The 25,696-nt window shown below is 56.1% G+C and overlaps 1 protein-coding gene across 1 annotated transcript in view; it reads right to left on the reverse strand.

Moving 5' to 3' along the window:
- Window positions 1-25,696, reverse strand: part of CCDC40 (coiled-coil domain 40 molecular ruler complex subunit) — a 42,159-nt gene that overhangs the window by 8,826 nt on the left and 7,637 nt on the right. Inside the window, exons 5-14 of the mRNA XM_025999897.2 lie at window positions 24,524-24,696; window positions 23,600-23,683; window positions 23,286-23,505; window positions 16,456-16,613; window positions 16,169-16,291; window positions 14,077-14,198; window positions 6,061-6,304; window positions 5,800-5,982; window positions 1,964-2,209; window positions 871-1,084 (exon numbers count right to left, since the gene is read on the reverse strand). Of these exons, the coding sequence (XP_025855682.2) occupies window positions 871-1,084; window positions 1,964-2,209; window positions 5,800-5,982; window positions 6,061-6,304; window positions 14,077-14,198; window positions 16,169-16,291; window positions 16,456-16,613; window positions 23,286-23,505; window positions 23,600-23,683; window positions 24,524-24,696 (1,767 nt within the window). The remainder of the gene's footprint in view (window positions 1-870; window positions 1,085-1,963; window positions 2,210-5,799; window positions 5,983-6,060; window positions 6,305-14,076; window positions 14,199-16,168; window positions 16,292-16,455; window positions 16,614-23,285; window positions 23,506-23,599; window positions 23,684-24,523; window positions 24,697-25,696) is intronic.

Here is a 25,696-nt window from a genome sequence, read left to right on the forward strand (position 1 = left end):
AGCCAGGCCCTTTGAGGGATTGGACAGGGCAGCTGGTGCCCTGTGTGGGCAGCCAGAGGTGGGGGGCCGGGGTGGTGGTGGGGGCAGCTCCCCTGCCCCGAGAACACCCGCGGGGACCTGGCTGGCGCTCAGGCCGGCCCTGCCCCACCCAGCTCAGGGGCAAGGGGCAGAGAACAACCACCCTGATCCCCATCAGAGGCATCTGGGTGCCCCCAGGGCAGGCCGGGAAGGCAGCAGGACCTCAGGGCGAAGGTGTCCAGGCGGAGGGCGCCCCGACCACCAGGCAGCTTTCCCGTGGGGCCGCAGGGCCGAGCTGACCTGCATGGATCTCTGGTCGGAGACCCAGGTGGGGCCAGGCGGAACCAGGATCCCTCAGTGGGGGGCCCTGGGGGTGGATGGGGCCGCGAGGGGCGCCCTGGCACAGCAGAGACCCCTGGTCTTTACACCATCGGGGGCAAGACAGGGGCCGGGGAGGCTCTGGTGGGAGAGTTTCCTAAGTTCAGCTGCAGAGGAAGAAAGACTTTTCCCACAGCCCTGAGTTTGGGGCGCAAGGTGTCCCCCGTGTGCCCGAGCAGGGGGATGAGCCCGGAGTCGCTTCCGCACGTCTGCACCCCCAGCCAGGCTGCCCCTGGCGGCAGGACAGCAGGCCTTCCGCGCTCCTCGCCCCGGGGGCACCTTTACACCTTTACTCCGTGCACTTAGCAAGCCCGGTACGTGTCCTCGGTATTTCCGGTGCCGGCGACGGGGCAACGGGCTCATGTTTATGAAGGGGGCTGCGAGCCTGTGGCTGGCTTTCGGGGCCTGGTGGAGGGCCGGGACCCCCCTCCCGGGGCTGAGCCGCAGGAGTCCCCGCTCGCGCCCCACGCTTACTCTCTACCCGCAGCTTCTTCTGCTCCAGGATGTGCACCTCCTTCCTGAACGTGTCCAGGGCCACCAGCTGCGCCTCCCGCTCCTGAGTGGCCTTCACCATCTCCTGCTGCAGGCGGAGCCACGTCACCTGGACCTGCGTCACGTTGCTGTTGTGTTCTTCCATCAGCTTCGTCAGCCTCTTGATTTCAAGATCCAGGGGCCCCACTTCTTCCCCCTAAAAGTGATGGTCCCCGAAAAAGCAAAACGAGCCTCCTTGTTTTCCCAGGTGTGCTTTCCGGGAGGGCTGCGGAGGGCGGGGAGCCCTGAGGTCACGCATCTGTACGATGCCTGGGGGCATTTCCTCGGGGGCACCAGGGCTCCCCCCCTCCCCGGATGCCCCCCGGCTCCCTGTGGGAGACCCTGTGGCCCCCTCTCCCCCGTGCCGCAGCCTTGAGGGGCCAAGGGCAGGGCTGGCGGGGCCTCGGTTACCCCAAAGGGGCTTTGGAGGTTTTACGAGCAGGTGGTCCAGGGCCGGGGTCTTGACTCCCTCGGCTTCCACTCGGGCTGCGGCTTTGCGGGGGCTCTCCGGGGTTCGGGTCTACCTGAGAGCGTGCCCCAGCGGGCCATCTTACGCCTAGACCTGGAGCCCCTGGCGGGGGGGGGGGCATGCGAGGGACGCCTGGGTCTCCTATAGGACTCAGGCCTCAAACTCATCAGACCACTTCACTCACAGCAGCGGTCAGCGGGCCACGCCCCACCCACTGCCTTTGCGTGACAAGACAAAAAAAGAAAATTTTGTGCCTGGAGAAAGTCATATGGTCAAATTTCAGGGGCGACAGGTACGGCTTAGTCAAACACATCCGTTTACGTATCACCGGCCTTTCCGGCCCGGACAGCAGGGGTGAGTAGCTTCGGCAGAGACCGTCTGGCCCCAAATATTGACCCTCTGCACCTCGACACAAGAAGGTTCGCCCGGCTTGGAGCGTTCCGCGCTGGTGCCACGTCACCCACTGAAGGGGCCGGGAAAGGAGTGCCCCCCCATGGGGACTCATTTCTGAGCGTAAGGGGTTCCCGAGGTGGCCGGGCACAACCGCCAAGCAGCCCCCCGTCTCACCCCCAGCTCAGAGACCATCTGCTCCAGCTGCTTGTTGAAGAAGTTGATGAGGCCCTGCTTCCTCTCGATGAGGATGGTGCGCCTGGAGATCTCGTTCTCGCTGTTGGTGATGAGGTCGTTGACCTTTTTCACCTCCTTGTCCAGCTCGCCCAGCGTCTTCTGGTGCATGTCCAGCCTGCAGTTGGTGTTTGTGATGTTGAGGGTGGTCTGAGCTATGTCACCGTCGATTTTGGAAAGATGTGTCACCTGAATTAGCAGAAGGAAACGAACATTCCTTTTTCCCTGGGCAGGGCTGGGTGGGTAGGTGGGGTGGGGCTCTAGGTGACAGGCCCGGCCTGTCATTTCCTTGAGCGTCTGCCACACGGTCAGCCTATCCTCCCTTACAGCCTTTTCATATAAACCTCCCCTCCATCTTCCTCCCAAAACCAGAGACAGGACCACACTCTGCATGTAAGTTTGGAAGCCACTTTTTAATTAGCTAAATCTTTTTTTTAAAAAGAGAGGTTTTATTTATTTATTTATTTGAGAGAGAGAGAGAGAGAGAGGAAGAGAGAGCACACGCAGAGGGAGAAGTGGGGAGCCCGATGTGGGGCTCGATTCCAGAACCCTAAGATCACGATCGGAGCCGAAAGCAGACACCTAACCACCTGAGCCACCCAGGTGCCCCCTGATTAGCTAAGCCTTGACCTCTGTGCTCATGTCATTTTCGATGGCTGCGTAATACTCCATTCTGTCTGCAACATAGGGAGGAGGTCAGAGTTGTCAGCACTCCTCCTTCGTCCTGTCCCACGGTTCTGGATTCGGTGCCCAGGGGCCGGCCGGGACAGCGGGTGGGTCCCGGTGAAGGACACCCACTCCTCCGCCTGCGGGCTTACGACCTGTTCCAGCGCTCCTGTTCTAAGGGATGCCGTGGCGAACACAACCACCTCTAGTTCGTACTCGGTGGGACAGAAAAAAAGTGTCTTTTAGCTGAAAAGCCAGGCATGGTCGTGGAAAGAAGGACTCTCACTGGGGTGTCACCTGCCACCCAGGCGGAGGCCCCCGACCCTGGGCTCTTGCCAACCCTGGGTTCCAGGGTCGGGGGCTTCAGCCATGGCTGAGCAGCTGAAGGCTTCTCAGGGCACACCCGCTGTCCTAAACGTCTTGACCAGCTCCCCTGCCTCTCGTGGTGGCTCTCAGGATTCACTTGATCCTCCCGTGACGGACGGAGGGTTTACTGCGAGGATGTGTGTGAGAACCAGAGAGGGAGCCGCAGCAGGGCACAGCCGCTCAGGCCCCTTTGGAAGTGGGGTCTTTGCGCGGGCTCTGGGTCTGCCCCGACCCTACCGTCCCACCCACCAGCTCTTGCCCACGCAAGTCCTCAGCTCTCTCCTGGCCCCTGGCTCCCGCCAGCTCCCTGTCCCCAGAGTCGTCTCAGCTCTGCCCCAAGGCCCTGCCCTCTCTGACCGGCCACCATGAGTGACTCGGCAGGACACCCAGCATTCCTCGGTTTTCCGCCAGGAGCAGGAGCTTCCAGGGTCTCGGTCACCCCACTTGCCGTGCTAAGGCTCCTGAGCCCTGCGGCCCTCGGAGCTCAGGCGAAGCCACCTGTCTCTTTCTTTGCCAGGACCGTGTGGGATGGCCGGGTCTTCACGGGGGTCCCCCCCTCCTCCCCTGTGCTTGCCACCCTACGGGGCTCCCATTCCTGAGCCTCTTTTTGGTCACCAGCCGGACACGCCCCTGCCTGGGACTGCGCCCCTCTGCTCCTGCACTGCCCACTCTCATTGAGACCACCCTGGCCTCTCCTGGAATGTCAGTGCTTGTCCTGAGCTGACCTGTAGACCCATGGGTGGCCCGTGCCTGGACCCCAGCTCCAGATCCTGGGGGGTTGGGGGTTGAGCAGTTTGGAAAAAGAGCCCCCCCCCCTTTTAAAGAGCCGGACCTGCATCTCGGGCAGTCTTGATAGATGAATTTGTGGGACCGAGAGTCTTTACTGCCCTCCGCTGGACGTCGGCGGTCGCGTGTGTACCACTGACCGGGAGGCTGGTGGCCCCCAGGCACAGCCTGGTGGAAGGGCCAGTGGCTTACTTCACACACATCGTGCTCCTTAGCTTCTCCGGTATAGCCCGGGTCCCTAGTTTCACTGCCCGCAGGTAGTCTTGCCTGCATGTCCCAGAGAAAGGGTGCGTGGGACGCCCCCAGCATCAGACAGGACCTCCCGGGGTACCCAGCTGAGTACGGCCCTGTCTCCCCGCTTCCTTGCTATAGCCAGGCCAGGAGCAAGCTGCCCTCCTCCCAGGGGTCCGGGAGGGATGGGACGCCTCAGGCTGCGGCCAGGTAGACAGCAGTCCCACCCTCCCGGGAGGACAGGTGAGCCCCACCAGCTGGGCCTCCTCCTGGCCAGTATCCACCTGCCCAATGGTGGCGATCGATCGCATTTAGGGGCACTGCCTCCGGCGCCCCAGCCACTGTGCTCTCATTGGAATGAACGTTAGATTTACCCCAAAGCCTGCCAGGTGTCTCATATGAGGAAAGAGGGCAGGCAAAGGCCAGGATCATGGGAACAGGACTCACGCTCTCACCCTAAGGCCAGGAGTGGCCCACGTCCCCTGCATCTCTCACCCCTCAGATGGAAGCTTCCAGTGGGCTGGAGAGCAAAGAAATATGTCTGTGGCACTGCTGCTGCACGCAAGCAGGCCGAGTGGGCCCACTGCTCCTCCTGAGACTTGAGGGGGCCCGTGGGGCAGGCCGTCTGCTGGGGTGTGCTCTAGGCCTCCATGGGGTCCTCAAGAGGGCCCACTGAGGCAGGGGACGCCAGAGGGGGTCACACCGCCAGAAGAGGCAAAGAAGGAACGATTCACATAAGGAACTGCTTTTTTGAAGGACACAGGGACCCCCGACCACAGCTCAGAGTGAAGCAAGACCCCTGGGAGAGCAGGAGAGGGCTCCGGTCGTGGGGGGGCTGCCCAGACCAGGATGGCCAGGCTCAGCGGGACACAGGCTCCACCTCCCCTAACCTTTGACCAGGGTTTCTGCTGTAGCAGCTGCTCCTCCGAAGTGTGGACCAAGGTGCATGGCCGGCATGCTCAGTGCCGAGTTGCTTATGATGTTTAAGATCTATAAACAACTCGAAGTGAGAATTTTTAGGCAAAATACATACATTTGTATGATGAGATGTCATGCAGAAAGTGTAGGTTTTTGAGGACCATTTCATGGAAAATGTTGTGTTCAAAGTAAAATAGAACAGTATCTACACCTTGAGAAAATTCGTGGAGTCCTACACTTACTATCTGCGCACTTTTCTCTGTATGTCATATTTCAGTAAAATTAATGAAAATGAATTAGAATAGACTTAAAACCAATATATGAAAAGAACCCTATGTGGTTTAAGGTGTGTGCAATCCGTGTGTTCATGTGTCTGTTTGCACGAATGTGTGAGTACAAGTGTGTTTGCATGTGTGCATTGGCTCACGTGTGCATCGGGATGGGATGTTTATATGCATGTGTGTTTGCGTGTGACCTTGTGTGTGCACATATTTGGTCGTGTGCGTGAGTATGAGCGTGCGTGTTCAGGAAAGGTTCCAGAAGGAAATAAACTCAACTGTTAGGGGAGGTTATCTCTGGACGGTGGGATTATAGATGTCTTATTTGCCTCTTTGTGCCTCTGTATTTCCAGGTTTTCTACAACAGAAGTGCTTGCTTCTACAACTAGCACAAAGTGAAAAGGGAGCAGACACGCTGAGGGCCCCTCGCTCACCCGGCTTCCTCTGAGTGTGCTCCGTTGGGTCTGAGCGTTGCCTCCCCGCCCGCCACCCAGGCGCCCGGCCCCCGCCACCGTAGTGCGACCAGGCATGTACCAGGTTGGTCTTTTCCTTCTGGAGCTTCAGGATGAGCTGGTGGAAGTACTTGGTCATCTTGTTGGAGGTCATGTGCTCCTGCAGCTTCTCCACGATGGAGGCGTCCATCCTCCTCCTCAGCTCTAGCTCGTGCTGGATGGCCTGGTGGACGGTCTGCAGCTCGCCCGTGGTGGCCGTGCACTCCTGGAAAGGAAGGGGCAGGCGGGCGCTGGGGGGGAGGCCGCAGGGACGCGCCCCGCGGGCGGGGGGACCCGGTCGTACCACTTGGGCCTTGCCCAGCGCGTCCTCCGTGGCCTGCAGCGCCAGGCGGTAGGTGTTGAACTCGTTCTGCAGCGCCTCCAGCTTGCTCAGGCACTGCGTGGTCAGTTTCTGCATCAGGTGGGTTTCCGTCTCCTCGCGGTTCAGGATGCTGGCCAGCTTCTCGTTCTTCTCTTCCTCCTTCATGATGGATTTCTTGTAGGCCTCGATCTCACCGTCGATGGACATGATCTGGTGCTGGCACTCGCTGCCGGGATGGAGAGAGCGAAGCTGGGGCATCAGAGCGCCCAAGCCTGTGGCTGTGCCCAGGCGGGGGGGGGGGGGCTCGCCCAACGGAGGACAAGTGGGAGGCCAACTCTTGCTAGTAGCCAATCTCCTAGCACGTTGGCAGAGCCACTGCACATTTTGAGTCCAAGACTCTTCTAAGACAGGGTAAGGGTGAAGGGCCAGGGGGCTGAGTCACTGTCCCCGGGGGGCCTGATCCACCCACCGTCACTGGTCAGGAGAGCAATCCTGGAAAGGGAGGGTGCTGTGCCAGTTTCACGTGAGCACTGGAGCTCAGGGCACTCGAGCGGCGCGCCCCATGGCTGCAGTGCACCACGTGTCATTTCCCCTCTGGGCACTGGCTGTGCAAGTACCTGTCACTAATGTCAAGTCAAACATACGTGCTCGGTGATGGAAGCAGAATTTTCGTTTGTGTGTGAGACATTGTTTCCCTTCATTCTGAGACGTCCTGCTGCTGTGCTACACACAGCCCTTTCTCCACCTGTAGTATCCTACCCTTCGACTAAGTTCTCACTCAAAATATCAGAAAATGCTTTCTCCCTTGAACCGGAATAACGCCTTCCACATTTTTCTCACGTCTATGCCCAGGCCTTCAAATCTCTTCCCAGGCAACCAGCTATTTCTTCGACGTCTTTCCAGATCTATTTCATGCTTCCTTAAGCATTATATTTGTCTGTGAAACAGCTATGAATAGCAGCTTAGTAGATCCTCTTCTGCACCTTACTTCGTCTTGTGTTATCTGAGAGATATTCAATAGCAGCGCACACAGGAATCGCCTCGGTTCTTCTCAATGACCAGGTCTCAGTGATGACCCTGCCATAATTTAAGCACCCTCATGATACACAATTAGGCTCTTCCCAGTTTTTTGGCCTTTTTTTTTTAATTTCAAGTGTAGCAATAAACATCTGTACATAGTTTTTAAAAGATACCGGGGAGTTCTGCCATGTTTATTAAGCAGAAGATTCAATATTGTTAAGGTGTTAATTCTCCCCAGGCACATCTATGGACTCAACACAATTCCAATTACAATCCCAGGAAGTACATATATATTTTTTTCCCAGAAATTGACAAACTAATTCTAAAATTTATATGGAAATCTACAGGACCTCAACTAGCCCAAAGAACTTTGCAAGAGAAGTGCAAGGACTCCCACTACCCGAGTTTAAGACTTTCTATAAGGCTATGGCTATCAGGACTATGTGGTATTGGTGAAACAACAGATAGATGGATGGGACACAACAAGGAGTCCACAGATAGGCACACCAACACGCACACACACTCATGACTAATTGATATTTGACAAAGGTGACATGGCATTTCAATGGAGAGTGGTGCTGGGGCTGCTGGAGACAGGCACACAGACTGACCTTGGGTCTCATGTCGTGACAGACATAACCTTGGGATGGGCCACATACCCACATGGAAGAGCTTAGCAGAAGATAGAGGAAGGAAACTTCATGATGGGTCAGGCAAAGATTTCTTGGAGAGGACATAAAAAGCATGAGCTATGAAGAAAAACCCTAATTAATCGGCTTCATCGACATTTAGAGTCTCTGCTCTTCCAAAGTCACCGATGTGAGAGTGAGAAGACAAAGCCACAGATTGGGAGAAAAGAGAGGACTTGTATGTAGGAACACATCAAGTCTTGTAACTCAGTAAGATGAACCACTCAGTTTAAAAATGAGCAAAAGAAGGGATATGGGTGGCAGATAAGCCTGAGAAGATGCTCAACATCATTAGTCATTTGCGTTAGAAATGCAAATTTAAACTCCGTGTGATACCACGATTCAGCTACTAATGGCTGAATTTAATGGCTAAAATTAGAATGATTGACAACACCAAGTGTTGGTGAGGACGGGGGAGTAACTGGGAATCTGGCCCACTGCTGTGGGGTGGAGGGGAAATGCAAAATGGAACAAACCAAATTGGAAAATGCACTGACGGTTTGTTATCATGTAAAATATGCGCTAACCAGCGATCCCATGCCTGGGCGTTCGCCCAGGAGAAATGGACTCACACGTGCACGCCGAGACCGGTACGTGCTGTCACCGTAGCTCTCCCCATGACACCCCCAAACTGGAAGCAACGGGAGGTCCGTCAACTGGGGACCTGAGGAACACAGCGGCGTGCTCTTCAGCGAGAACAGGAGACAAACTGATCTTGCAACATCCCACGTGGGGATGAAACTCAGAAGCAGCGAGCTGAGTGGAAGAAGCCAGACGGGAAAAGCTGCACGCCGCGTGATTCCATTTGCAGGACATCCTGGAAAGGACAGGGCTGGAGGGGCATTCGCCGGGTGGGCGGAGGTGGGGAGAGGACGCTGGCTTTGGGGGGGAGGAAGCGGCCCCTTATGCGGTGGGCGCGGGGGTACTTGCCTCCGTCCACTTGCCAAACTCACAAAGCTGTGCACTGAAGGAGAACTTTTATACATGAGAAATTTGTACATAAATTAGCCTCAATAAACCCAACTAAAAATGAAAACGCTACTCATTTTCTTTTTTAGGAAGTAGCAGCCTTATAAATGTCTAAAATCCGACAATAAAAATAAGACGTCCAATTTAAAGAGACGCAGTCACAAATTGCACGACAGAAGTCTGAACACGCGGCGAGACATACGCAAGGGAGAAGAGATGCCTGTGAGTGCCCAAAATGCTAATAAATTGCCATTGTCACCAAAGGAAGAAGACAGTGGTGTTGTAAACCGCTCTCTTTGTTTTTCACGTTTCCTGGAATGTGATTACTGATCCTCGATAAAAGTTATTTTTTTAAAAAAAGCAAAAAACGAGCTTTAATGGGGTGCCTGGGTGGCTCAGTGGGTTGAGCATCTGACTCTTGGTCTCAGTCAGCTCAGGTCTTGACCTCAGGGTCGTGAGTCTGAACCCCCGCGTTGGGCTTCACGCTGGGTGTCCATACAATGGAGTCAGTATATATGATTTATCATGGTTCCTATGGGGTGGTAGGGATGAAACTCGGTGGGGTTAAGCTCAAGAGAGATTAGAAAGAGTTTCTGGAAAAGGTCTTATCTCGCCCTAGACATGAAAGACAACCCATGGAGACCTTGGATACTCTGGCCACCAGTTGAAAAACAAGCCCTGCCCTGGGCTCCATGCTGGGTGTGGAGCCTACTGGACCAGTAATAATAATTTTATTTTTTTTTAATTTTTTTTTTTATGATAGAGAGAGAGAGAGAGAGGCAGAGACACAGGCAGAGGGAGAAGCAGGCTCCATGCACCGGGAGCCCGACGTGGGATTCGATCCCGGGTCTCCAGGATCACGCCCTGGGCCAAAGGCAGGCGCTAAACCGCTGCGCCACCCAGGGATCCCCTAATAACAATTTAAAAAAATTAAAATTTGGCAGCCAGGGTGGCTCAGCAGTTTAGCGCTGCCTTTGGCCCAGGGCGTGATCCTGGAGACCCAGGATCGAGTCCCACGTCAGGCTCCCTGCATGGAGCCTGCTTCTCCCTCTGCCTGTGCCTCTGCCTCTCTCTCTCTCTCTCTCTCTCTGTGTCTTTCATGATTTAATAAAATCTTTAGAAAAAATTAAAATTAAAAACATACTTTAAAAACTTACTTGATTAACAGACAACTATAGAAAAAAACCAACACAACAGAACGACACCGGTGCAGTCTAGAGCACGGCCCGTGCGCCTGGGCCTGATCCCTTCAAGGGTTGAGAGGGAATCTGCTTGGGGGTCTGGAGGCATCTCTGCTGCAGCCCAACTTCCCGGGGCAGGGGGCTCTGCACCAGGCCGTCCCTGCATTTCCCTTCGGGAAGTAAGACAAGTCTGCCGGCAGGGTGCCAGGAGACCCAGGTGTGCCCCCCGCCCCGAGGGAGTGTAAGGTGTAGCTGGCGGCCACCCTTCCCGAGGCTAAGCCCCGTATGGTTTGTGGTTTCTGCCTCTTTTGAGAGCTGTTTCCTTTGAAAATATGACTTCTGGTGTTTACTATGGTCTCAACCATGATTATTCACCTGTGGCTGGAACTTCGTCCCTCACGTTGCAAACACTCAATGGCTAGCCATGGTCTTTAAAGTGTCTTTATATTTTTTTAAGGTTTTGTTTATCCCTGAGAGACAGAGAGAGAGAGGCAGAGACACAGGCAGGGGGAGAAGCAGGCTCCCTGCGGGGACCCCGATGTGGGACTCGATCCTGGGACTCTGGGGTCACGGCCTGAGCTGAAGGCAGATGCTCAACCGCTGAGCCACCCAGGTGTCCCTTTATTTTTTATTTATTTTTTTTTTTAGGTGTCCCTTTAAAGTGTCTTTAAAGTGACCACCGGTCCAGAGGTCACATACGGGCTTTCCCCGGGGCCGCTGGGTCCAGATCAGGGGGTGTTCCGGCCGGCCTCCACGAGCCCTGCTGGACAGCTGGCCACTCGGCCGCCCCCAGCGCGATGGAGTGTGGCGTCGGAGCAGTCCCGGAAGGCCTCGCCGCGCCCCTTTGTCTGGGGGCACATCTTGAATGGATGCTGTCTGCGCCGTGGCCCCGGGTTATCCTCGGCAGGGATGCGGTGCCACCTGCCAGACCCCAGCCGAGGGAGGCCCGGTGGGGCCGCTGTGCCAGGGCCCATGTCCGCTCACACCACACGCCCTTCCACCGCTCCCTCCTTTTCTGGCAAATCCAGGTCATGAGAGAGCCGCCCTCCGAGGGCCTGCAGGGCCACGCCAGGCGCAGCTGAGCACGGGGCTGTCAAATCCCGTTATTATTGCTTGGCTCTGAGCTCCACACCTGACCTGCCGCGGACCCCACCCCAGGCTGTCAGGAGAGCGCCTCTGCCGCCCGTCCCTCTGCGGGAATGAAAGCGAAGGAGTGTGGACGCCGTAGAGGCCAAGGCTCCAGCCCTCCCGCAGCAGGCGCTGTGGGCCTGGTAACGAGACCGAGCCACACGGGTCGACCTCCCCCGTGTTTTCATGACAGTGCGCGGTGGCCCAGCAGGCAGGCAGACAGGAAACGCTCCGGCTTTCGGCCAAACGTGCAGCTCGTGGATGAGACCCACGGGGCAATATTGCGGTGCCCCCGCCCCAAGCACCGGGAGATCGGATCTTCTAAGAGTTAAACTGTAGACTCGGCGTCGATGCAGAGATTGTCCCCAAGAAGAGGAAGAGCAGAATTTGGCTGGAACCTGATTGAGGGCGTCGTGTTATCAGGAAAAGTCACACGGGTGTCAGGAGGGCGGGGGACGGCAGGGGCCCGTCGAGGCAGGAGCGGCCAGAGGCAAGTGCGTGGACGGACTGCGGTGCTCTGGGGAGAAGTAAGAGGTCGGCGGGGCCCGGGGCCCCGACACTCCCTGAACAGCGACCCGCTTGTCCCCGGCCCTGTGCTTCTTCCCACGGGTGAGACTCTGCTGGTCAAGGGTCAAGCATCAGCCCCTCGGTGCTCACATTTCCCAGTGGACGCCGGACCTTGGCATTCTCACTCTCAAGTCAGCCTCTGCTAAGCCCCGTCCCTGTGAACTGACCCCGAGGACACAGATGCACTCGAGACACGATGGCAAACCCTGGCTTCTGGGCCCGAGGACTCCCCAGGGTAAAGGGTCCCGCCACGCCCAGACCACGACAGGGGTGCTGGCCTCACACCGGGCGACCCGGCCATCAGCCAGGACGCCAGGACCTTCCTGCATCTTCCAAGACGGACTCTGCGCTACGGGCTGGTATTTGGCATTTCCTGCAGCCGCTGAGCCGGCCTGGCGGACGTGGGGCGGGATTCTGTTTTGGGACGGCCTGACCTTCGGTTAAACTGCTCAGATCGCCTCCTTCAGCCCTACGCGGACGCAGATGGCGCGTCTCTGCAGTTACAGCTCGCAGCTCTCACGGTGTCCCACGGGGGAACGTGTCTTGAAGGTGGACCTCATCCTCTGGGGCCGCGTGTGGTTGTAGGAGGGACAGCTGGACCAGACGGCGGCTACTCCTTAGGGCTGTCGTGTGTGTGCGTGCACGCGTGAGCACTATTTGGCTAAGCTATCCCCCCCCCCGACCTGCCATGCGCGTGTATTCTAAAAACATGGTATTGGGCAGCCCGGGAGGCTCAGCGGTTTAGCGCCGCCTTCAGCCCAGGGCAGGATCCTGGGGTCCTGGGATCGAGTCCCGCGTCGGGCTCCCTGCATGGAGCCTGCTTCTCTCTCTGCCTGGGTCTCTGCCTCTCTCTCTCTCTGTGTCTCTCATGAAAAAATAAATTAAATAATTAATAAATAAAATAAAATAAAATAAAATAAAATAAAATAAAATAAAAACATGGTATTTCAGGAGGTGGCTGGCCGGCCCAGTCCTTACAGCATGTGACTCTTTTCTTTTTTCTTTTTTTTTTTTAAAGATTTTATTTATGTATATCAGAGAGAGAAAGAGAGGCAGAGACACAGGCAGAGGGAGAAGCAGGCTCCATGCAGGGAGCCTGATGCGGGACTCGATCCCAGGACTCCAGGATCACGCCCTGGGCCAAAGGCAGGTGCCAAACTGCTGAGCCACCCAAGGATCCCCAGCATGTGACTCTTGATCTTGGGGTCATGAGTTTGAGCCCCACGTTGGGTGTATAGTATTACTTAAAAATAAAAATCTTTAAAAAATTAAAATAAAAAATAAAGAGAGTAAAAGAAAATAGTGCTAAAAACATGATTTTTTCCCCATTAGTCAGATGGGTGCAGTCCAAATGTGTAACATGCTGAGCTCTCCCCGGGCTCTGGAACGCCACCGTGGGCTGAGGCGGTCGCAGCCTCCTGGGGTAGTAATACCTGCAGATCTGAGCATGTACGTCCCCCAGAACTTCAGGCTCGACAGAGAGGATAATGATGGAGCGTGACATAAAATACAATAATCCTGGACGTAGGTACACGCCGCAGCACCAGTGAAGCAGGTGTGGGTCACCGCCCGCCGCCCAGATGCAGCCCGGCGGCACCAGGAGAGGGAGGAACCAGCAGTCTCCATGCTCAGATTTGGAAAGATCTCCAGGGCACGACAGCCAACGAGCCAAGCCAGGAGCCCTGCAGTGTGCGCGCCTCGTTTTTTTGTTTTGTTTTGTTTTTTGTTTTTTTTCCCTAATCATTAGGCCCCAAACGGAAAGTGTCTCCTACTGTCAACCCCCGGGCCCCGTGCTGTGGAGCTGACAAGTGGTTCGCGCACTGCTCCTCCCTGTCCTCCCCAGGTGGGCACGGGGCGCGGGGTGCGACCTCCAGGACCTGGCGCCGCCCCTGGGGCCCCATCCCTCGGGCGGGTTGGGAACTTAGGGCAGTGCTGGGACCCGGACCCCCTGGCCCTGACAACCCAAGCCACACAGAAGGGAGCGAGGGGTCTGCAGGGGGGTCCTCTTCCTTTCCCCCCACTGCGGGGAGTTTAGGTCAGGGTCCTGGTTGGCACGCGTCGCGGAACAATCGCCCAGGGAGGGTTTCCCCACGCAGGGGGTGGAAAGCAAAGCGGAGAGAGACCTTTCTCTCCCAGACGTAAAAACCCCTCTCTCCTCGCACTCTTTCCCCCAATCCTCCCAGGAACCCTGATCAGAGAGCTCTGCTGCTCCTGGTACCACGGAAAGTTTGAAAAGGCTTCAGAAGCCTTGAATGTTGGTGAACGACAGGGAGCTCTGGGCGTCGAAGCGGGGCTGCGGGGCTGCAGGTGTAGCCCTTTGTCCCAGCAGGTCCAGTGGGATGGGCGCCCACCTGGGAGGCCCACCTGGGAGGACGTGGGGGCCCAGCGGTGTGTACCTGCCACCCCGAGCCCCCGGCCCCTCCGGGATGCGGGTGCGCCCATACCTGAGCGCCTCCTGGATGGTTCTGTGGGCCTCGTCGCGATGCTTCATGCCCACCAGGCAGGTGGCCCACTGCTGCAGGATGCGCCTCTTCTCCATGTTAATGGCATCGATCTCTGTGCAGGCCTGCAGTGGAGAGAGGGTTTTGTTTTTGTTTTTGTTTTAAGACTACTTATTTATTCATGAGAGACACAGAGAGAGGCAGAGACACAGGCGGAAGGAGAAGCAGGCTCCATGGGGAAGCCCAATGCGGGACTCGATCCAGGGACCCCGGGATCACACCCTGAGCTGAAGGCAGGCGCTTAACCCCTGAGCCACCCAGGCGTCCCACTTGTGGGGTTTTGAATGTGCGACATTTTTACTTGTGTGCATCTTCAGTAGTTTCCTTGGGATGAAGCCCAGGTGGTATTTGGGAGGGGCTGCGGAGTTTTGGGGGGGGGTGGGAGGCTGCAGGGAAGGGCCACCCCTCCCTCGCTGCTTCCTCTTGGAGAGCCTGGTAGGATCGGTCCCTGCCAGGCCCTTGCTCTCAGCGGTTCCTCATCCGTTGGTTCACGGATGTCTGTGGTGCACCTGCTGTGTCAGGTGCAGGAAGGCAAAGTGGAGAGAACACAGGGCGGCCCTGCCTGGGTGTGTGGGGGGGACACCCCCAGCAGGGAGGGGGCAGGAGGCCCGGAAGGAGGTCAGGAGAGGAAACGTTACAGCATCGCGTGGATGTCCATCAGGCACACAGTAGAACCGGGCTCGGGGGGCTTCTCACTGTTTTGCACAATCTCTCCCCCCCACCAGCCTGTCTTTCCCTGGTGGGTCTCCCGTCTTTTCGTTTTGTTGCTGGTGCCCTCGACCCGCAGGCGCCATGGTCCATGTGCCTCACCCTCCCCGTCTGCTCTGTTAGAGGGTCTGCTCTCGGGACTGTGCTTACAAAAGCCTCTGCCGCTCCGGATTTTTAAAAATATATATATATATTTTTTTCTTTTCTTCCAGTACATTTTCCCCCATTTAAATTCTTGATCCCATCTGGAATTTATTTTAGTGTCTGGTATGAGGAAAAGGTTTAATTTTCCCCCAAATGATTAACCAAACATCCCTCCTGCATTGTGCACGATTCGCTTGCTCTCCGCTAATTTATAACCCACTCGAGTTTTATGTAAACGTTTGCTTCCTCCAGGGCTCTACCCATGGGCCACCGTGGCCTGCCCGTCTGTCCCCTGACTCCGGGAACACATTACTTTACCTGCCAGGGCTTTGTAGCAGGTAATGTTTGATGGGGTGATGTGAGGGTGACCCTCCACCCAGGTGTGTCCGGGGCTCTGCTGGCTTTGGCACAGGAAGTCCCATGTCTCGGGAAACCCCTCAGTTCCGGGCAAAAACTTGTCATGAACTTCCCTTCCTGAACGATCCCTGGCCATTCCCCTGAATTTATGCTTCAGATAAACCTAAGAGTCTCTCTGCTAATTAAAAACTGCCTCTCACCACCCCGCCCCCCCCCGATATTCTGATTAGAACACACTCTAGAGGGGCCCCGGGGTGGCTCAGCGGTTGAGTGTCTGCCTTCAGCTCAGGGCGTGACCCCAGGGTCCCGGGATCGAGTCCCACGTCGGGCTCCCTGCATGGAGCCTGCTTCTCCCTCTGCCTGTGTCTCTGCCTCTCTCTCTCTCTGGGTCTCATGAATAAATAAATAAAATATTAAAAAAAAGAAAAGAAAACAGTCTAGGTGCACAGGCTGGAGAGTCTGGGCCGCTCTCCCCTATGAACCCAGGTGTGCCTGTCCCTTTGTTCAAGGATTTTCTTTTCCCCAATAAGAGCAGCTTGTTTCCTTCGCCTTGTTCTGAACACATGACTGCAGACAGTCGCTCACAGATTTACAAAAAACAGAAACAAAAACAAAAAAACAAACAAACAAGGAAGGCCCAGCAATGTTGCTTCCTAGGGTGGGCCTCTGACCGCGGCGCTGCACCGAGTCTCTCCTGCCCGCTGGCGGCCCCGGGCTCAGCATCATCAGGGAGACACGCAGCAGTGGGGGAGCGGGTGGGCTGAGTGGGGCCCTGGGGTGCTCTGGGCCGGCGCCGCGAGGCGGGACCAGGTGGCTGCTCTCCTACCTCGCTCACGGCTTTCCTGAGAGCCCGCGTGTCCTCGGCCTGCGCGTAGCTCTGAGCCTCCAGCAGGGCGATCTGCTCCTGCAGCTGGTTGGCTTTGGTGGTGAGCTGGTCCACGTGAAGGTCCTGGGGAGCGAGACCGCGGGCGCTCCAGGATCCGCCCCCACCAACCCCGACCTCCACCAGAGACCCCAGGGGCTGCGGTAATTCACGCGGGAGGCAGAGCAAAGGGGCTTTCGGGAAACGGAGGGTTTGGTGGTGGCTGCACCTGCATCGAATTTGCACAATACCTGCTGCTTCTTCTCTACCTCGGCCCGCGTGCGCTCCGCCTCTGACTTCTTCACCACTTGCTTCATGACGCGGATGTCGTCGCGCACGTCCTGGTCTATGTTCTGCATGTAGAAGAGGTGCAGAGCCAGCCTCTCCAGCTCGGCTTGCAGAGCCGCCACTGTGGGGGGAGGACGGGGACGACGGCTGCTCAGCACCCGGCGCGTGGCCTCGGGGCCCGGAGCCCCCCGCACGCTCCCCTCCTGCCTTGTGGGCCGAGCCTGGGAACCTGCTCCTAAGCCACCACGACCCTGACTTTGCCATCGAAGCCCTGCAGTCTAATTGGAGAGACAAAAACGTAGGCAATCCACGGCCAGCAAGAGCAACCAGCGCCTCACTGCCCCCCGTGTCCGAGGCGCCCCTGGGGTCCAAGGCCCTGCTGAGACCCGGGCAGGCTGGGAGGCCCCGTGCTAAATTTTACAGATTTCTTACCGTGTAGAGGTTGGAAGTCTTAGGTAGGGCCCTACATCCTGGGGGGAAACCCGCTGGAGGGGGTGCAGAGCTCCGCCAGAGGTCCCCCCATATGGAAATGGCCATGTGGGGCGCAGGCCGGGCACTACCCACTCCCCGACTCAGAGCCACACGGCGGATTTCCATGCACTGCTTGGAGGGGACCCCACTCCGAGGAACTGACTCCTTTTAACAAAACTCGCAGGGGATGGAGTTAGAAGGCCAGATTACCCATTCATTCGGGGAGCTAACCCTCCAGCGACAGCAGTTTGCTCCCTCGCATGGAGCGTTCCTTTCTAAGTGGATTGGTCCACGCAGAAGATGGATTTGTAGAATATAAATATAAATTCACCGTGCTGGGTGGCAGGTGTCCTCGAAGGGTTGCAGCTTAACCCTGAAACACATTATTTTGCACCCGAGGGGACTGTAAAAATCCCACCGAGGGAGAAGTCTCTGGGTCCTGCGTGGGTAGGAACTATGGGGGTGGGGGGAGGCGCCAGGGAGGGCGAGGGAGGGCGCGGGAGGCCTCGGGGTGGCCCGGGCAGGCCTCGGAGGGGACTGCTTTTGGAGACGGGGTCTCTACAGAGAGAATAACCGTAAAGTGAGGTCACGTGAGGGGGGCTAACCCCTCTCGGCTGGTGTCCTCACGAGGACAGGCGATCAGGACACAGATGCGGCCACAGGGAGAAGGCGGCGGTGGCGGGAAGCCCAGGAGAGAGGCCTCAGGAGGAACCGGCGCGCTGCCCGCTCCTGGACCTCGGCCCCCCTCGGCCCCGACGGCCGCCCGCGCTGACCGAGCGCCGCACCGAGCCTCCGGAAACGTGCGGGAGCCCTGCTGCCCCCGGGGCCCGGACTTCCACCTGCTTTGCTTCGGTGGCTGGTTGAGTCACTACAAGTCCGTATTCCCAACGTTTGTTTACGTTTGCAGTCTTCTCAGATCAGTGGAGTCGAACCTGGTTTTACTGTTTTAATGACCGTGTTTGTCCCTCCCCCAAGTCCCCGGCTCACGGCCTCGGCCACACTGCTACTGGGACGCTCGTCTCTCCTTGCTCGGCGTCGTAGAAGTCTTGATGAAGTAAAGGCGGGGGGTGTGGAACTTGAGAATGGCTCCCGCGGCCTTCGGGTCCTGCTGAGCCCCCCTGCGACCACGTCGTGTTATCCGTCCCAGGGGAAGTTGCCAGGTGGGCCTGGCCTAAGCAGGCGAGCCCTCCAGAAGCGAGAGTGGCAAGGTGGAGGAAGTGAGGGTGATTGGCAGGGTGAACGGGATCCTCTAAGAGGGGATTGTCTGCAAAGCTGGCTTGGAGAGGGAAGGGGCCAGACGGCGAGGGACGCGGACAGTCCCCAGGAGCTGAGAGCCGCCCCCACCCCGACAGCCCATGAGGAAGCAGGACTTCGGTCCTGCAGCTGCAAGGAGCTGAATTCTGTCAACGACGTGAACGAGCCCGGAGTCGGATTTTCCCGGGTGCTCACAAGAGAACCAGCCAACCAGCACTTAGGGTGCGGCCTCAGGATGCCCACGGGGGGGGGAGCGCCCAGCCAGACCTCTGACCTCGAGCTGTGTGAGCACCCAGATACACCTGCTTGTTTCAAGCCTCGAAGTCTGTGGGAATTTATTTCCCAGCAACGGAACCGTGACACAGAACACATGGAGGTTGTCACCGATGTGCCAACAGGGTCCCCCCTGCCCTGATTTGTGTTTGTCTTCTGACTTTGTCGTGCTTCTTGATATGTTTTTATGTTTTCATAGGAGCAACACTGTCAAACTCCTCCTCTCTGGTCTCCGTACTTTCACATCACGCTTCTGGAGACCTGCCTCGCCCCAAAATTATTTTAAAAAACTGAAACAGGGATCCCTGGGTGGCGCAGCGGTTTGGCGCCTGCCTTTGGCCCAGGGCGCGATCCTGGAGACCCGGAATCGAATCCCACGTCGGGCTCCTGGTGCATGGAGCCTGCTTCTCCCTCTGCCTGTGTCTCTGCCTCTCTCTCTCTCTCTCTCTGTGACTATCATAAATAAATAAAAATTTATTAAAAACAAAAACTGAAACAAAAACACAACAATCTTCCATATTCTTCTAACGTTTCTGTGATTTCCTTAAATATTTATAGTAGCTGATTTTACTTTATTTATTTACTTACTTATTTTTGGTAGCTGACTGTATATTTTGTACAGTGTGAAATAGGGGTCTGGGTATTTATTTTCAGGAGACCCAACAGTCAAAAAAAATATATAGTGGTTTAAAAAGGCAGTCTGTACATGTATATAATTTGCAGTAAATAGCTAAATTCCCACGTGAGTTTCCTGGTATCCTCTGCTCTCCACCATCGATCCGAGTGTCTGTTTTTTGTTTTTTGTTTTTTCCTTCAGTGCTGTCCTGGTTTTATTGCTGCCGACTGATACCGTGTTTTGATACCCGATAGGACAATTTTCCTTCATTATCTTCCCTTTTCAAATTTTTCTTGGGTATTCTTGTGCATTTACTCTTCCAAGGCAACTTTGAAATCAATTTGTGGCGAATGGAGAGCTTTTTATATATTCAAAAGGAATCTTCTGTAGCACGCCTCGGTCAGTGGGTGTGACATGCAGGTCTTTGATTTTTTTTTTTTTTTTTTTAGAGAAGATGCCCTTGTAACTTTGCTTTTACATGCAAAAACACCTTTAAAGAAACACACAAGAAAAAAAAAAAAAGAAATACACAAGAACCAATAATCCGCCTCTGTGGAGGAGGAAGAAAGGGATTCCCATCCTGGAGCTCAAATTTTGAATGATTACTCCTTGAACATGAATAAACAAATTACTGTGTCAAATAAATTTAAGTTCACCACAAACAACGCATCGTGGACTTTAACTGGAGTGGCACGGAACGGCCTGTTAATCGGGACGGCAGGGACCACCTGCATACGGGGTGGCTTTCCTCCCAGTAACACGGGAGCTTTATTCATTGAAATCTGTTCTACGCCCCTTAGTGAAATGTTGTCCTTTTTTCTCCGCTCACTCCTTCTTAGATCTATTCTACGTATGTTATGGTTGTTATAACCGTGGTGGATGAGACTCTTAACAACGGTCTGGTTCTTAACTGGATATTACTGGGATAGGAGAGAGTGCTAGATCTGGCATTCAGCTACTTTATGGATTTCTTTCCCGTTTCTATTACTGCCTTTTTTTTTTTTTTTAAATCTTTTAGGTGAACAATCTACGATTGGTAGACAGTGGGAATTTCACGTCCCAAATCCGCACCTCATTTATTTTGCCTGCCGGAGCCCCTGAAGCAGGAACCAGGGGGTGCTGGCAGCGTCCCCGTCTCCGTCCTAACACCTTCTCCAGTGTTTCTTGTTCATGTCTCAAAACAAGATAGAGAACTAGTTTGGGAAGTGGTAGCAAACACACATTCCACGTCCACTCAGAAAATCCTTTGTTCCACCCTCGCCTCCAACTTATTGATATAATGTGTCAAATTAGCAGGCTTCTTAATTTCAAACGAGGCTTGAATTCTGCAGGGAAGCCCTTCTTCTTGACTGCCGGGCGTTTTTCTTTTAATAAATGTGGCCAAACTCAGTCTGCTACTATTTTATTTAGGATTTTCATGCCTCACGGGGCGGAGACTGCTGTGTTTGAGGCTGTCGCCTTTGCAGGGAGGGTTTATCCTAACCTAAGCATTGTAAAGCGAGCCTGAGAGGTTTCCCAGATTCCCCCCCTGCCCCTCTCAGGGTTGAGCAGCACAGGGGGCGTCTGTTCCTTTCGCGGGTAGCGGGGAGGACTCCTCCGCGACATACAGACTGGTGCTTTCTGGGGAGATAGAGGCCGGACAACGTTTCCAATGTCTTCAATAATGAAACCAGTGCAGAGCGTGGCCTTCTTGAAATAAAAACGCAGTAATGCCTCTGATTTGTCCTCATTCCCGGGGTTTGCTGCTTGTGCTACACCCCTTTTTGTTCTTTGTCGGGCGTGCCACAGGTTTACTCAGTTTGCTGGTCGTTTCAAAAACTGAGTATTTTTATTTTTCTCTATCAGGTCAACTCTTTGTTTTGTTTTTGTTTTTGGGTTTTGTTTTGTTTTGTTTTGTTTTGTTTTGTTTTGGTACCAGTTTCTGCTATTTTGCTTTATTAACTCCTCGTTCCCATTTCTTTTAGTTTACTTGTCCTTTTTCAGGCTTCCGAGTAGAAAGTCTTATTTTCTTGTTGATGAAAACTGTGCGAAGGTCATGGGTCTTACCGGAGTGCTTTCCACGCGGCCAGGAGCTCTGATACGGGGACTCCCCTTTGCCATTAATGCCGGCTGGTCAATGATCTCCATGCGGACGGGACTCTGTCCTTTTATGTTCTGAGCATCGCCACCTTGTCACTGATGTTTGAGATCCGTGAGTCTCAGCCCCAACTGCCCATTAGGATAACCTGCAAGCCTTTAAAAAAAGTAAACAAGACCAGGGCAAGAAACAAAAGATCCTGGCCCTTCCTTCAAACAACAGCTGAATGGGAGCTGTGGGCCGGGCTGCGTGTGCCCCGGTGGCCGCGTCCCCCTGGGCCCGTGCCAGGGCCAGCGGGTTGCTCTCCGCCTGCCAGAGTCTGGTTTTGTCCGGCCTGGAGGCCGACAGCACTTTTTTCCCTTTTGCTTTGGAATTTTTAAAATCTCACCCGCTGTGTCTAGGCACGTTTATTCTGTTTTCCAGCTGTCGGGCCTTCTGTACGTCTTTATATTTGAAGACCCACCTTTGCTGAACTCGCGCAGAGATGTTCTCTGATGCCGTCCGTGGGCCCCTGATCTCCCGGGACTTCTGCCTGATGGGTGTCGATGGTCCCAGGTCTGACTTCCACGTCTTGTTTCTCCTCCTCAAAAAGTCCCACCCATTGCAGTTTTTGCTCTGAATTTGGGGAAGGATTCCTCATACTGGCCTCTCGGTTCACATGTTTGATTTTCGGCAATATTGCTTTGTCTGTTAAGTGATCTTTTTTTTGTTTGTTTTGGCAAGATGGTTATATTTTTTAATTCCAAGTATCCTTTTCCCCTGACGGTTTGCTCTCATTTTACTGATGTGACATCTTTTATTTATTTTTTTTTAATTTTTATTTATTTATGATAGTCACAGAGAGAGAGAGAGAGGCAGAGACACAGGCAGAGGGAGAAGCAGGCTCCATGCACCGGGAGCCCGACATGGGACTCGATCCCGGGTCTCCAGGATCGCGCCCTGGGCCAAAGGCAGGCGCCAAACCGCTGCGCCACCCAGGGATCCCTGATGTGACATCTTTTAAAGTCTCACGCAGAACACCACCCGGTGCACGCTTGCACTCCTGTCTGTTTTTGGCATCAGGCTCGTGCCCCTGGACATATCCGCTCTGTCCATTTAGCCCCATCCCCCGAGTCTGGAGGTGCTGCCGAGCACTCACATTTTGATGTGAAGGTTCGGTGACCCCCTCCCAGGTGGGGTGGGCAGTTGAGGACATTCTCCAGTGGCAAAGCCCGAGGGGCAGGGCGGTGGCAGCGCCAAATTCCCTAGTGCTCAGAAGGGAGGAAGCGTGATGTTTCTGGAATCCTTGCTGGTTGAACGGCTTCCTGTGTCCCGGTGATCTCCAGAAAGGACACGACGCCCAAGAGGATGTTTTCATCTCTCCAGAAGCCCCGGCCACGTTCACCGCCTCCACTGAGGGCCGCTGGCGCGGAGGCCGTGTGGGCCTGTGTGTCCTGTCCCATCCGGAGCGCACGTGGCTCTTTCCTGCGTCCCCACGAAAGAGGTCGCGTTCTTCTCTTCTCAGTATTTTCTGTGACTGGTGGACATCAGGGAGGATGCTTGGTAAACGAGCGCTTAGCCCGACTCTGTCAATCCAGAAAGTTCTGCATCTCTCAGGGTCAGGATCCTTTCTCTGCAGCCACACTTGGGGCGTCCGTGTGATTCAGTCTTCGTCTGGGTCTGTGTTGGTTGCTCCCTCACTGTGATGATCACGTCGTTGATGGAGAAACTTAGAACGTAAAGAAACCCACAGCCGGAAACGCTCACAGCAGAGCCAGCAAGCGGCGGCTCAGGGCGGCCACCGCCCGGCAGGTGCAGGGGCCTGGTCCCAGGGCGTCCCCCGGGCCTGTGTGCTTGGGACCGGCCTCCCCCGGGGTTCCCGCCTCTTCAAACCTGCCCACGCCCAGTGGCCTCCCCCCAGCCTCTTCCCCCTTTGCCTCTCGGGTTTCCACATCGGCTGCTTCCTAACCACGGCGCCTCCTCTCCCACGGAACCACGGAACTCCCCCCCCCCCCCCGGGGGGCGCCCACGCCCTGCACCTCGGAGCCCTGTGGTCGCACGCGGGGTGCCTTGCAGGCCCCCCCCCCCCCCGTGGCCGCGGCCCACGGGACGCCCAGCCTTACGCTTGCGGCGCTCGCCGTCGGCCGCCTCGCAGGCCCGGGTGTAGAGCAGCCGCGCGGCCCGCAGCTCGGCCTCCTTCTGCTGCCGGGCGCGCGCGGCGATCGAGTGCAGGTCGTGGCTCTTCTCCAGCTGCATCTGCAGGCGGGCCAGGTGCTGCTGGACCCCGTACAGATCCACCCCCAGCTCCTGCCGCTGCCCTCGGCTCTGCTTGGTGGCCAGGCTCTGCAGCAGAGAGACAGCCCGGTCACGGGAAGCGGGCACACGCCGGGCGGGGCGGGGCGGGGGGGACGGTCGGGCTGGACAGACGGACGCGCACCAGCTCTCGAAGTTCCAGCTTCAGCTTCTCTATCTGGCGGTTCAGGTAGTTCTTCAGGGCAGCCTGGAACCTCACCATCAGCGGCTGGCACAACGGGGAAGCAAGCCTGGTTACGGTCGGGCCATGCGGGCGTGGCCTGAGTCACCAGAGCTCTCCCTGGGGCGACAGGAAGGACGTCCAGGCTGGGGGCTCCCCACCTCTGCCCGGGACTTGCCCTGGCAGCCAGACTAAGGACACCACGGTCCCGTCCCATGCACTGAAGACCTGAGTGAGTATTTTGGCAAAAATGACCGGGCGAGCTGGAGTGGTGATCCTGGATGCCCCCTACGCCGGGGACAAGGGGGGGGTGAGGGGCCCCAAGCTGGAGTGGTGGTCCTGGGTGCCCCCGACCCCAGGGCTGAGGGTGGGCGAGGGGCCCTGAGCTGGAGTGGTGATCCTGGGTGCCCCCGACCCTGAGGCCGAGGGGTCAAGGGGCCCTGAGCCTCTGTTCCCAGAGGACCGCCCAGCTTTTCTGCACCGTGGGCAGCACCAGCTTTCCAGCCGGGCTCACCCAAGCAGGATTGCCTGCCCGGCTCGCCAGAGGGTGAGGGAACCCAGTAGGTGCCCTCAGAGCCGCGGCTGTGAGTGGGGTGACTGCACCCCCAGCCCACATCCAGGATGTCACGGCTAAGGGGCAGGGGTGCTCCTGGCGTCTGGCAGGAGGAGCCGGGGTGCCGCCCAGGACGGTCCCTCCCCGGGGAGTGACCGGGTCCCCACGGCGGCAGCACCAAGGTCGAGGACGGCTGACTCTGGGCGAATAAGACCGAAATGAGGGGGGACCTCAAGAAGCAGCGGCCCCAACGGAGGGACAAAGTGGGGGCGGGGCTGGCAGCGTGGGCAGAGGCGAGCCTGGGCAGCAGGCGGGCAGGTGTCGGGGGTCCTTACGTGGTCGGGGTCCAGAACCACCAGGTGTTGTCTGTCCTCTTCCGCCTCGTCGCTCCCCTCGGACTCCATCCTCCCCACCGTCCCCTCCTCGGTGCTCAGCTGCTGGATCCGGTCCAGGAAGGCGGGCTCGGCTCCTCCCTCGGGCTGCGCATCAGGCTCCTCCGGGTGGACCCCTGGGGACGGAGTAAGCATCACTGGGTTCATACAGTGGCTGCGGAGGCCACCTTGCAGGTGCTGTCCAGCAAGGCTGGTTTCCAACCTCATGCGACAGGATGGAAAAGACAACGAAAAGGCTTCCCATGGGTGACGGCTCAGAAGCGCGACCCACGGTGTCTCCTGTTCGTGAATCTTCTATGCGTTGGTTTCAACATGTTCTGTAGAAAGGATCACATTTTAAAGGTAATGTGTATTAATTACCTTTAATATATTCCAAGAAGGAAATAAATTTTGTAGATACTTTTTAGACACAAATAGTGAGTGAACAGGAAGGTGCCTTCTTGTGTATGGACTACATTGATTTTTTAAAAATATTTTATTTATTCATGAGAGACAGAGAGAGAGAGAGAGAGGCAGAGACACAGGCAGAGGGAGAAGCAGGCCCCATGCAGGGAGCAGGACTCCATCCCGGGTCTCCAGGAACAGGCCCTGGGCTGAAGGCGGCACTAAACTGCTGAGCCACCCGGGCTGCCCTGATTTTTTTTTTTTTTTTTTTAATGGGAAACAGCTGATAAGATTAAAAAAAGAATCAGGGAGGCTCTAGTTCTGCTCTCCTATCTGCCTGAGCTGGAGAGATCCTGTCCTGTTTTTAACTCATTCAGATGTGTGCATGGGCCATCCATGCACGTGTCCCATAAGGGATAAGAAATACCCGGGTCTGCTTTCCCTAGTCCACAGCACTGGGGTACGGGACGGGGTGTGCTGAGCGACTCTTTGAGGCTCGGTCAAGGCCTGGCTCTGTCATTTACCCAGGTGGGTCACTAAGTGACTCTCAGGGTCTTTGTAAAATGGGAGAATGGCTCCTACGTCATTGGGCTACCATAAGGATGACGTGAGATAAAACAGGGAACACTCCATCCGTATCATCCATATCCGTTAATGACATCTCTGTCGTTCAGCTCACCGCTGAACAGGAAGCGAGGTAAGAGAGGGCAGACGAGTGGCACCCCTTGCTCA

The sequence above is a fragment of the Vulpes vulpes genome, chromosome 2 (genome assembly GCF_048418805.1).
Source record: "Vulpes vulpes isolate BD-2025 chromosome 2, VulVul3, whole genome shotgun sequence".
NCBI lineage: Eukaryota > Metazoa > Chordata > Mammalia > Carnivora > Canidae > Vulpes > Vulpes vulpes.